The sequence below is a fragment of the Alosa pseudoharengus genome, unplaced genomic scaffold, assembly GCF_046254945.1.
Source record: "Alosa pseudoharengus isolate Yale_2024_CS ecotype anadromous, Long Island Sound unplaced genomic scaffold, YU_APseudo_1.1 YU_APseudo_1.1_scf_4, whole genome shotgun sequence".
NCBI classification, from domain to species: domain Eukaryota; kingdom Metazoa; phylum Chordata; class Actinopteri; order Clupeiformes; family Clupeidae; genus Alosa; species Alosa pseudoharengus.
In genome coordinates, this window is record NW_027468774.1 from 13,620,123 (window position 1) to 13,633,894 (window position 13,772).

The window sequence follows — 13,772 nt, forward strand, 5'->3', positions numbered from 1 at the left end:
AAACGGAGACCATTAGTAAGAAAACTATTTTTTGATTTTTTTTTTCATTTACACAAATAAGTACATTAAATGAACAGTACTGCACATCAAAATGTATATTTTATATATTTTAAATTCCAGTTTAAATGAATTAAGTCTCATTACCGAAATACAATGTGTATTGTAGAATTACATTTTTCAAATAATCTCTTTGTTATAGATATATTTTGAACAAAACCCACTCGTGGGGCACAGTTAAGGAACATATTATAACAAAATGAAGAAATGTTTGTCTCTGAGAAACAACATCTTTACAATATCAATGCATTTTTATGCATTACGGTAATGAAAAGTCTGTTACAGAGGATGAGAATTTATGTTACGGTAATGAGAATGATTCATTTTACCAAATGAATTTCAGATACACACAGGAGAGGTGTTAAATTGCTAGTGTCACAGGAAGGGGATTTACCAGAGTGGCCGGTCAACAACCAAGAACTTTTACCATCCAAAAAATCACCAACAAAGCAACCTTTGTGGGCAAAAAACATCACCAAAAGAGTAGCTTTCGAGAGCATTTCACTGGGCTTACAAGCAGATACCTTCCGTCGTCTGTGTTTTGTTGAATTAGAACCCATGACACCTCCAGAATGCTCAACAGTGGTGTCTGGCTTCCCAGATCCACCCTCCTCCACACTCCTGATTGGTTACCAACAAATACCAACAAATTCTTTGGGCATTACTGTTCATTGCTGTGGCTATTTATGATCTAATCAGCAACATAACCAGACAAACCTCAAGCCCTAGAGTGGGCACCAACAACTACCACTCTGGAAACACAGCAGCAAGATTTAACACATCTCAGAGTCAATTGAGGTTGCTATGAGAGCCTCAGTCATGGCCACTGACTTCCTTTTTCAGCTCCTTTCAGTGACCATATTTGAATACTAAAATCTAACAGAAGTGTTGTGGTCGACTTACAAAGCCTCAAACACCTATCTTCACTGTGTGCTTGTCAGCCACCTTCCCTTACCTCTGAAACCAGTTCTGCATACTTTAACTTTCAAAGGCTTTCTCCATCACATCATCAAAAGAGAATAGTTAGCGCAATAAAGTAGACAATGTGCTTACTCAATTGGTCTCAAAGCAGTCACATCCCTGACCCATATGTCTCTCCAATTGCAGTGGCATCCATGGCCCTAGCTCTCTCAGTTGATCTTCTCCACATCATGCCAGTTCATCCATTTTCCTTGTTTTGCTTGAGGCAATGCTGTTGAATGTCTAGTTTGCTCCTCTTGTTCTCAAAACAAGCTGGTTACCATCTGTCTCTTCTCCTGTGCTGTGGACTAACCCCACACTTTCCAACTGGTACCAAGACCAAACTCTTTTCTTCTTTTCTGCTCCTGCCCAACAACATTGTACCACCTCCCTAAATTCGTCATGTTTTTCACAATAGACGGAATCACCTCGCCATCAATATACAACTTTTCTTCCACTAGTTTCCCTCTCCTAATAGATACACCTGTACATTTGCTAGGTTATATCCTTGTTATCCATTTTATCATTCAACTTGGCCTACGGGTACATGGAGCCGACAGATACATGGCAAAAGTACATTGGTCATGTCACCCACATAGGCTCAGATGGGAGGTATCTGAGTGCCCACATAGGCTCAGTAGGGCCACATAGGCTCAGATGGGAGGTATCTGAGTGTCATCCTGCACCTTTTACTGTACCTCCAACAACCAATTTGACAACCCATTATGGTGCCCTCATAATTACCTCCATTGCCATGGTGAAAACCAATGGTAGTTAAAAGAAATAAACCATGACATTACTGATTGACAAGAGATAGAAAAAAAACACAAGCAACTGATTAAATCACTATCATTGGTCTTAATGCCTGTGTTGTGTCATGCCATGCAAGTAAACTTGGCACCAAAAAATGAGACAGAATCCACAGTCAAAAACACAGAGCCAGTACAGAGCAGACCAGACAATCGGGGCAAAATTATATCAAGGGACCGGGCGAAACTGTAGATAAAACAGTAAAGTTAGTCAAAAATCCAAGAAGATTTAACATGAAATAGGCTACGCTTGAAAAAATGATCATCTGGGGAGGACAAAGCGGAATCACAAAGCGGTATCACATCAACTGTTTTAACGCCTTTTAACAACGGGCTGAGAAACAAGTTAGTGGAGAGAACACTAGATGTTAGGTGAACCTGACTAGTAGAGGGAACAGGTCATCTTATATCAAGATCATCACTACATCATTACCGCAACTCAGCTTCTCATTACCGTTATTACCCTTTAAAATGCGTGGTAATGAGAAATTGGAGTAACGGTAATGAGATGTCCTTGACTAAGTTGGCAAATAACACAAAATGCTAGCAAGCTATGTAACCTTAACCTTTACAAAATATTAAAGTCTTATATTGTCTTTATCATCATAAAATATAATTTCAAATATTTTTAAAAGCATGGAGTATCGCAGCATATCGGTAATGATAATCAACAGTGTAACAGAATAAAGATTCTATGACATTTACACAAATATCATGATGTGAGAGAAGAGAGAACAACTGAACTTGATTCCATTTTAAACCTTTTGTCCCAAGTGATGCAGCATGGGTCTGCTTGTTAATTTAACGGAACAGTGTACTTTTTATAGGCATATAGTTGCATTACGGTAATGAGGAACATTTAGTGTGGACACAATATTTTTACAATAAATGTAACCTTTCCTTTTGCAAAATATCATAAATATAAATATTAACCATAAATATAGACATTTTTACACAACTTTGCATAATCTTCTTCAATTTATGTAAAAAGGATTTTTCATGAAATTAAAACAAACAGTAGAATAATGGATCCGGACACATTTCGGTAATGAGAATTCACTGTGATTTTTGGTTAAATTGCTATGAAATAGTGTTATAATGATAGTAAAAAACATCTGTCCCTATAGTATTCTTTACTGTCTTTGTAGAAAATATCATAGTTACTATTAATAAAATATTGTTTTCGGAAAATAGAACCTGGACATGTTAACCACAGCTTCATGAGAATCACCCTAATATCAATGATAGCAGCTTCAAACAAGCGGCAGCAGCCATCACGTTGGTTTTAGAAAGGGAGTTAGAAAAAAGTTTCTCGTAAACGGTCCTTATGTTGCAATGTGCAACAATGTACAAAAATGTATGGGATACCTATGTGATATCTGCAACAGTAGTAGGCTACTGAAAGCTGTTTGATATTCTGTTCATTCATAGGCCTACAGTAGCTGCACATAGCCGTCGGAATACACATATATTTGAATAGATAGCTATTAGATAGATAGATAGATGGATAGATAGCTGACTTGGTAAATGTAAGCCAACAATGGTTTATTAAAACATCACAGTAATTTATTTTATATAATTTAATTTATATATTTATTGTCAGTCATCATGTTCATTTTCGCCATATCTGGTCATCTTCTTTAAGGCTACACCGTTTCAACGAGAAACTCAGAATGCTCAAAAAATGAAATAGGCCTAGGCTAGCCTAAACACATTGCAGAAGCGAGAGTTTTTATGGGAAGAAAATGATTTACAGACCACTAGCTGCATTAAGCTACACTTCCGTGTTTGCCTTGAAACAATTCCGGCATAACTGCTTTGAACGTTTCAGTCTTGTCCCCCATGCCTGCTTTATCCGGCCGGCCAGAAATGACGAATGAAACAAAATGCTCGTTTGAACGTGAACGGTTTTGTTCAGAGCTGAAAATACAATTGTGTTTGACAGAGGGCAGTACGTTGCTAGTGACAAAATATTAGCTTTCAGTGTGGTACGATGTCTTTGTAAATTAGCCTACGTTTAATTAAAGTGTTTAAATCTTCCTGGTTCTCCACAGAGCCTATATGGCTCTGGTTCACGTCATTATTCAAACTAATCTCTAATCTCAACTTCATGCAAATATTATAATAATAGAAGGTCTTGTAGGCTACTGCTTGCTGGTGCTCTAGCTTTATTAGTAGCCTATATTCCCACCTTCTAGAAATTACATTCATGAATTCATGTGTAAATTTAGTGACTGTACACTACGCATGCACACACACACGCACACATAAAGATACATGCACACACATGCAGGCACACACATGCAGGCATACACACACACACACACACACACACACACATAAACACACAAACACAAGCACAGACACAGACACACACTTACACAAGTACAGACAGACTGACACACACACTAGGGCTGTCACTTTTTATTCGATATTCGAATATGCATTTGAACATGACGTGAAATATCCATAGTCGAACTATAAATAAACTATTCGGTTTTTAGTGCCATGTGTAGCACATTTTTACAGTCTATGATTAGTTTGTTTTTTATTTTATTGTTTGCCATCTCTTCCAGTAGCGTGTGCTCTAAACGTACAGTATTGTAGCGTTGGCTCAAGACCAAATCAAGCCAATAGCCAGTAACCACAATAATGACTGGAGCCAGAGCCCTCTCAATAACCACCCTGTTTCGAAAATGGAAGATACAGAATGGCCAGCCTGAGCGAACAATTACGTCACCAACTCATCTAAAAAGTGTTGTCTGGAAATACTTTGGGTTCTACACTGTAGATGGTAAAGTAACCGTTAAAGCAGGGTTTCCGTTGTCCGGTAATTACCGTACCAAAAAAATGAAATGTCCGACAAAATGAAATCTCTCCGGTCAAATTGTCCGATTGAAATTGGCTCCCGTCCCCCCAACGCAATCTGAATTTGAGAATAAGCCTGAAAATGTAAGCCAATATTAAAGCAATACGTCCTCTGGCTATGTTTTTAAATGTACAGGGTCTACCGTTTGAAAGCTATTACACAACACGCATAGCCTATGCTGCATTTCAAATAGAAAACATTTCAAATAGGAAGCGCACGCTTAAAACGTCCATGTTAAACAACGAAGAAAGTGAGGGGGTTCAAACACGGCCAAGCCCAGGCAGACTAGCCTTAACATTTTTTTCAGAGGCCAGACGCGATGGATGATGATAAATTGCTAACGTCTGAAGTCTCAGATGTCCGGTCAACTCCACCACCACCAGATAAAAAGCAGAAGTGTCGGGCGTATCTGTCGGAATCATGACGTTGGAAGTGGAGTTGCGGGGTTGCGGCCGCTCCAAGACACTGTCATTCTCCGTGTACACTGGACATGCAACTGTGTTCTGTACCCAAAGCATACAGTAGGCCTATGCTTTCTCTGTCTATGATCTAGAGGGTTAGGGCCTCCTCGACAAGGAGATTGCTGGTCCGCGGATAATTTCCGGCACAATTAAATGGTATCATTGAACCGCGGACCGAAAGAAAAAGAAACTAAACATTTCCCAGAATAGGAAATATTTCTTAATTTATTGTTATCAAATAAAGAGGCATAGCCTTAGGGGGTAGTGGTGTGAGCGCTCAATCAATGTGTGTGCGCATCTGTGCAAGTTAAACAGTGGAACCACTGGAGATAACGTGGGTAGCAGCAACAAACAACGTAGCCTTTTTAAAACAATGAACGAAGCGGACTCTTGCTGTCCATGAACACTGGCTAGATCTTGTTAGGCATGTTTACGTAAGTTAGGCTAATGAACATGTTGCATTCTATTCAGCCTGATTATGTCATTCTTTAAGCTACATAGCCTGTCTCCATTTCCTCAACTTGACTAATTAAGAAGCGATAATAGGATATTTGACCGGCATATCATCAAAATGTCTGGAAAACTAAACCTCTGCCGGTCACTTTGACCAATGGTTCAAAGTTAAGTTTCATGTAGTTTAAAGAGTGTCGGAATTTCCAGCTGTTTATTGCAAGACAAGGCAGCCGCTGCTTTCACTCATTCATTGAACATGCGTGTGCTCTATTGGAAACCTTATTGCGTAGCCAAGTAGCCTAAATTGAGTTATTTTTTTAATTTTCCATGGTTTACGTTTTATTAAATTCGTAAGCTGGAATGCTTCGCGGCAAGAATTGTATTTAAATGTACCGGTAGTACTGCTTCAGCCTCTGGCTTGAGTGTGACGTGTAGGAGACCCATGGAGTTGGAGACCCATGTGGGGAACAGCGTCAATAAAAAGAGAGCCGCACTTGATCCTGATCAAGTTGATAAATTGGTGTTTCTAGCGAACAATATTAAGAAATTAATTAGGATAGGCTACCGGCCTCACTCCTGTCGCTGTAAGTCACGTTATTGTTTGTGCCCTGCTGTTCCGATTCTGTTTTTTTTTTCATAGGCCTAATCTCCATTACGGTGGGTTTTTTTTTTTTTTGGGGGGGTCGTAGATATTCGAATATATTCGAATACATTGCTTGATATTTGATATCCGTTCGAATTTGATTTTTCTCAAAAGTGACAGCCCTAACACACACACACAAGCAGACACACACACAGACACACACACACACACACACACACACACACAGGTACGCACACACTCACACACACACATGCATGAACACACACACACAAAGACACACGCGCACACACATACACACACAGTAGACGTGTAGGCATACCTACGCGCACACACAGGCATACACGCACAGACTCACAAGCATACACACCCATACAGGCACACACTTAAGCACATGCCTGCACACACACACATAAACACAAACACACCCACACACAAGCACATGCCTGCACACACACATAAACACAAACACGTACACGCACGCATGCACAAACACACCCACACACACACCATGCACGCACACACATACACACACATAAACAAAAACCACATACACGCACAAACATACGCCATGCACGCACACACACACACAAAAAACACACACACACAGACACATAAAAAACACACACACACACACACACCCCCTATTACCACCCCCCCCCCCACACACACACACGAAAACACACACGAAAACGAAAACACACACACACACACACACACACACACACACACACACACAGAAACACACATATAAACAAAAGCAAATGCACACACTCATTTAGATACACAAAAAGATTAGGGAATGGAGTAGGAGATGGAGACAAATTGACAAGCGTGATTTATTTTTGCGGAGAGAATGTGCAGGACTGAGCGGCGGTCATATTTTGTACCACTTTGTGATACATCTAGTTGATGATATATTCATGGTCTTTGTGGGCAAATTGTTTAAATGTAATGATTAAATGAATATAACATATCCCTCGTTACATTTTACTATGGAACACATATCCATTTTTTGGACTTACTGATAACTGTAAATGCTGAAAAAAATGACTGATAGAAATACAATTCTATATGCATCTAGTTTCTATTCAGATCATACAATTAAGAACATTGCTCGTGGCCAATTTGTAAAAATAAGAAGAATTTGTAGTGATTGTAGTGAAAAAAGATTATGAAATTAAAGCACAGGAAATGTCCCAATGTTTTAGACAAAGAGGGTATAATAAGACACGCATTGACCAGGCCTACAAAAGAGACAGAAAATAACTACTAAATCCATTACCTAAACACTCAGAGAGTAGAATGACTTTTGTGTCGGAGTATAGTACAGTTTCCAAGGAGGTCAAACGTATTGTAAACAACCATTGGAAACTTTTAGAATGGGACCCCAGTCTGAATCATTTATTGTCACAAAAACCCTGCTTCTGCTTTAAAAAAAGGAAAAGAACATTAGGGTTATGGTGGTGAGCTCTACATACAAGGAAACCCCAAAAAACTAGTTGGCTTGCTCAACAAGCATATGGAAATTATAGATGTGGGAAATGTGCATGCAATACATTCAGTCACCCACACTCAGGGAAAAAATTACATAAAATAATTCATTAATTGCCTTTCAACACATGTAGTAATACATGCCAAAATGCCTGTGTGGCCTTATGTATGTAGGTCAAACTAAACGGAATTTGAACCTGGGAATTGGTGAACATAAAGCAGCAATTAGAAATGGCAATATGGATTACGCTATTGCCAGGCATTATAAAGAAAAGAATCACAGGCCTGCCACCACCCATAAATTCATAGACATTGAGCGAGTGCAACCCAGCCCATGAGGGGGCAACCTGATTAAACAACTTTTAAGGAAGGAGGCCTTCTGGATGAATTAAACACAGTGGAACCCTATGGCCTAAATGAAGTAATGGATTTAAGTGTATTGTTGTGAAAGCCTAAACTTATGTCTTGATATCTGAGTAATTCAATTTGAATCCTGTTGATGTATGATTTATGACATGAGAGCCTTGTAGCTATGTCTTCAGGCCCAATGTTCACATGATCATGGGGGGGATTGACAATTGGTCTTTACCTTTTTATCCTTATAGGTGGTATTTTTCACAGATTACATTTCTGTACAAAGTATTGATATAAACTTGAATGTGGTGAGGTCATGTGACCTGGTAATTGCTTATTTTACCTGTGGATGTCATGTGTAGTTGAAGAGTGAACCTGACGAAGCAACAGCGAAACACGTCGTTCACGCCAATAAAATAATCAGCAAGATACACCAGTGTGCGGTGATTTGTAATATCATATGTTTTGCTCAAAATGTTTTTGCTATGGATTAACAAAATAACAGCCTGTTGATTGTGATATGGTAACGCCAAACTTGGGGCCAGTTAAAGAAAGAAAGAAAGAAAGAAAAAAAGAAAAAAAGAGAGAGAGTGAGAGAGAGAGAGCGCTGGATAATTGGAGAAAGGGATTTACAGTACCTGGAAGAGAGAGGTCCAAATGGGGTGCGGAAGGAGACACCCCTCTGGCGCCGCTTGCGGAAGGCCTGCTCCACCAGCTTGGCCTCGGTGGACGGATCGACGCGCCAGAACGAGCCCTTCCCTGGCTCCTCCTGGGAGCGCGGCACCTTAATGAAGTAGCGGTTCAGAGACAGGTTGTGCCGGATGGAATTCTGCAAGCACATTCAAAATCAGAGATTAGTGGCAAGGCAATCTCACACACGCACGCACGCACGCACACACACACTCCAATATGGTGTCACATGCGAACACCAACTCTAATAAACTCACACATCTAAATATACCCAAAAAACTCCCAACTCATACCAAAGCACACTCAAATGTGCATAAACAATCCACTCAAAGACAAAACAAGCAAGAGCCCTTAAGACTACAAAAAAAAACATTGTCTGCTTCACCAGCCACTGTAACCAGACCAGGCACATTTTACAAGACTTAAGAGGTTGATATTTTGGAATTTTGTGGCAACTACATATGTCCATCTTCAAGGCCTGTTAAAACAATTTAATTTCATAAACACATTATATTTATATTGCATGTGATACTTCCTCTACTTGGGCACCCTGTAAGTTGACCCAAGTGGAAATGGCAGCATCTTAAAATGTACTTGGCTCAGCTCCTGACATGAGAAAGGGGGGGGGGGGGTCCAGCAGGAAGTGACCGCTCACCTGCCAGCCCTTGTCTGCTGTCCTGTAGTAGGGGTAATGCTTGGTGATGTGGGCGTAGATGCCGCTTAGTGTTAGCTGTCGGTCCTGGGCAGAGGAGATGGCCTGTACTATGAGCTGGGCGTAGGAGTATGGCGGCTTGGACTCATCCTATGGCAGAGAGAGAGAGAGAGAGAGAGAGAGAATTGAGTATTCTTTTTGTTATCGAGTATTCTATCGATTATTTCATCGAGTAATTGAATTTAAAAAAATCTGTTATTAAGTGCAATTTATTAATATGCACAACAAATACCATGCTGTAAACTAGCCCTACTCACTTAAAGTTATTAAAATATGTTTTATTTGCATCTGCAGCATTTACCATTACTACGAAATAACCTATAATAACTAGATGTACCACAGAGCGGTACAAAATATGACCGCCGCCCAGTCCAGCACATTTTTTCCACAAAAATAAATCACGCTGAAAGGCCTATATGATTCTAACTGTCTCACTAAATTGCAATATCCACACTCAATTCTCACTGGTATCTGGCAGACAACAAGTACCAAAACATGATTAGTTCATAGATTTCACATGTAAAATTCATTTTATACAACCCCACCTCCATCTTGCCTGTTCATAATTCTGAGAAATTCTTGAATTGTGTGCATGTGTGCATGTACATGTTTATGTTATGTGTGTGGGTGTGTGTGTGTGTGTGTGTGTGTGTGTGTGTGTGTGCCTGTGCATGCATGCGTACATATGTCTACTGTATGAGTATGTGTCATACGTATGATTACTGTGAATGTATGTGTGTGCGTGTATATCTGTTTGTGCACATGTGTGCACATGAAATGGGTTAACATGACCCCTGGAGGCAAACATACGGAAAAAATTGGTCATCCTAGGCCCTACATTTCTCAATATATTCACAGAGAACTGTGTCTGCCCTACCCTCCTTTCGGGGGGTCCAGTCCATGTGGGGTTACATGCCCACCAAGTTTTGTGTACCCCGGTCTTTCAGTGTCCCGGAAATCCTTATTGGTGTACGTCACTAAATGTACACATAAATTATTTTATTGTAAGGCCCCCCATGAACGAAAGTACACAAAACTTTGCATGCATTCGGAGGGTGTCATAATGATCCTACACAATCCTAAATCGTGCAGTTTTGACCATGTCAGCCAGAGATATTGTGATGAAAACACCTAATTTTTGCTTTTTAATTTTTAACTAGGTGGCGCTATACATGAAATAAGTGGTAATGGGATGGGTTGACATGCCCCCTTAAGACCAACATACATAAAAAAGGTGGACCTCCTAGGCCCTACGGTTCTCCAGATATTCACAGAAAACTGTCTCCGGCCACCTACAGGCCAGTTGGTGTATAGTAACAATTAATTTATTGTGTGGCCCCCCATGAACGGAATTCCACGAAACTTGGCGTGCATACAGAGGGTGTCATAATGATCCTACACTTCCAATTTCGTGCAGTTTTGACTATGTTAGGTCACAGATACCTACGATTACAACACCTCATTTTTACTTTTTTGTGTTTAACTAGGTGGCGCTATACATGAAATGAGTAGTTATGGAATGGGTTGACATGGCCCCTTGAGATCAACATACAAAAAAAAAATGGTCCTCCTAAACCCTACGGTTCTCGAGATATTCACAGAAAACCTGTTTCTGCCCTACCCTCCTTTCGGGGGGTCCAGTCCAGCGGGGGGGCTACAGATCAAAACAAAAAACGATGGTTCCATGCTATCCATGTGGGGTTACATGCCACCCAAGTTTCGTGTACCCCGGTCTTTCAGTGTCCCGGGAAACCTTGACGGACATTTGGGCATGCGAAAAAAAAAAAAAAAAAAAAAATCTGACTAAACCTATATGACCGCCGCTTCACTGCGCGGCGGTCATAATTATGTCTGGGGTAGGCCTATTTGGTGAGGTAACACCGGGAGTGTGTGTGTGTGTGTGTGTGTGTGTGTGTGTGTGTGTGTGTGTGTGTGTGTGTGTGTGCGCGTGAGAGAGGTGGAGATAGCGAGAGAGATGAGATGAGTGTGTGTGTGATAAGGATTTATTGGTGTATTGCTCACTTTCAATTTAACATGAATTAACTACTTGATGTTTCCATAACTTAACATCATATCGACTCACAACATAAGGCTACAGCCGCTACAAATACCGTACGGTCTAACTAGCACTAGTAGGCCTACATCAAATTATAACATTCCGTGTGAAACGATGATCCCTGAACTGAGCAGGCCACATAATGCGAGTGATAGGAATTAAACGAAGCCTTGAGGCAGAGAATTATCCTTGATAATTTTTAGTAATCAAATTATTCGAGTTACTCGAGTAATCATTTCAGCCATACAGGATATGCATGTGAGCACACAAAAAGACAGTGACTGAAAAAATAAATAAAAGAAGCAAAAGTGAGCAAAAGGAATGAAAAACAAGAGAGAGAGAGTGAGCAGGAAAGAGAGAGAGAGCGAAATAGACGAGGGAGAGATAGAGGCCAACCAATACCCAGAGGGGGAGCTTACCTTGGGGCTCTCCCTGCCTGAAACCTCCCTGTGCTGCTGCTCCGAAACGGCCTTGGCGGCGTACTCAGCGGCCAGCTGCAGGTCCGACGTGATGTTGCGGCCGAAGCGATAGCCGGACGAGCCAGCACCACGGGGGCTCGCCGGGCAGGAGTTGGGGACACTGTGGAGGGAGACAGACAGGAGAGCAGCAGTGAGGAGAGGCATCCTGCACATGGCACATCTGAAAACAACTGCAGCGTTTAAACACGGGATCTCAGAAACTATAGAGGGCTCTGGAGCAGTGAGTGGTGGTGGTTGTGGGATGGAAGCACCAATAGTGGTCGACAGGATTTACTGGCAAACAGTCAATGATTTATTTACAGATTTCCTGGCTATTAATAAAAAAGTCTAGTTAAAACTCTGCCCTTCAATCAACAAAAAAGATCTCTTGATGTGTGGTGCACAATTCTAGACTGGATAAAACTTTTTTTGTTTTGTTTTAAATGATTAGCATACACATAGCATTAGCTTAGGTCTGGGTGGAACAGATGCTTTAAGAACATTATAAGTATAAGTATAAGTATAAGTATATATACTTTTTTGATCCCGTGAGGGAAATTTGGTCTCTGCTTTTAACCCAATCGGTGAATTAGTGAAACACAAACAGCACACAGTGAACACACAGTGAGGTGAAGCACACACTAATCCCGGCGCAGTGAGCTGCCTGCTACAATGGCGGCGCTCGGGGAGCAGTGAGGGGTTAGGTGCCTTGCTCAAGGGCACTTCAGCCGCAGCCCACTGGTCGGGGCTCGAACCGGCAACCCTCCGGTTACAAGTCCAGAGTGCTAACCAGTGGGCCACGGCTGCCCCTTACTGTGCAGGTTGGAAGATGAGCAGATAGACGGACAAATAAAGCAGATGAAATACAGACAGATCACAGACATACACCTGTGTAAACTTCAAGGAGAAGCAGTAGGGGAGATAACGTCGAAAAGTTGCTGGTGGGACTTGAACTAAATGTGCACAGCATATTAAGTGTCTGATATGTGAGGGAGTGGAAACAGTTGATTGGCTGAACTTGAAAATAAAATGCACTCTAAAGAGCAAACCAATCAGCTTACACTGTCAAGAGTTCCTCATCTCCTTCTTATTTTGAGGTGCTCAATATTTAGAGAAGAGGAAGAAGGCTGTCCAGCAGGTGGCTCTGCAGACTCTCAAATGATCCATTTTGAATAACTTCCTGTTATTTATATCTAATCTATATCTAATGACTTGGCACCACTAACTTCAATTAATGGATGCCTAAAAGCCAGGTGTGAATAGAATGATGAGGCACAATGTGAGAGCACACAGCAACACAAGCCAGAAAGGAGCCGATGTGTAATTTAAAAATCCTTGAACAATATTTAACATGGTCATTTGCAAAACATATAGCTATAGTAAAGAGTATTTAAATACCATGGTTTGGATCCAAAATGGTACCAGAAAAGACTTTCAAATGGTCCCATCATGGTCAGAATCTTGATATGGCTCGCCTGCATGTTACAGCCAGTACAGTTTCATTTTCAGAAACTTAACAACAAACGCTGAACATGACCTCTGTTCCAAAGTAAACCCCCATGATATTTTTACTACTGGCATCTTAAGAGCAGGGCACAACAGAGGACCGAGATAAGGCCAGCTACTACTAAACTCAGAAAGCCTGACTGGACTTTGTGACAGAGTGCTCACTGCAGCACAATCACCGTGGAGTGAGGAGACAGTAAGAGATGGAGAGCCTTTAATGAGTCATGGGGGGGAAGAAAAGAGAGAGTGGTGCAGAGAGAGAGAGAGAGAAGGATAAAGACAGAAAGAGAGA

At 41.0% G+C, this 13,772-nt stretch overlaps 1 protein-coding gene across 2 annotated transcripts in view; it reads right to left on the reverse strand.

Annotated features, from left to right (window-relative positions):
* Window positions 1-13,772, reverse strand: part of foxk1 (forkhead box K1) — a 29,736-nt gene that overhangs the window by 7,585 nt on the left and 8,379 nt on the right. For both annotated transcript variants that reach the window (XM_076264904.1, XM_076264902.1), the window contains exons 3-5: window positions 11,936-12,095; window positions 9,404-9,550; window positions 8,697-8,887 (exon numbers count right to left, since the gene is read on the reverse strand). In XM_076264904.1, the coding sequence (XP_076121019.1) occupies window positions 8,697-8,887; window positions 9,404-9,550; window positions 11,936-12,095 (498 nt within the window). The remainder of the gene's footprint in view (window positions 1-8,696; window positions 8,888-9,403; window positions 9,551-11,935; window positions 12,096-13,772) is intronic.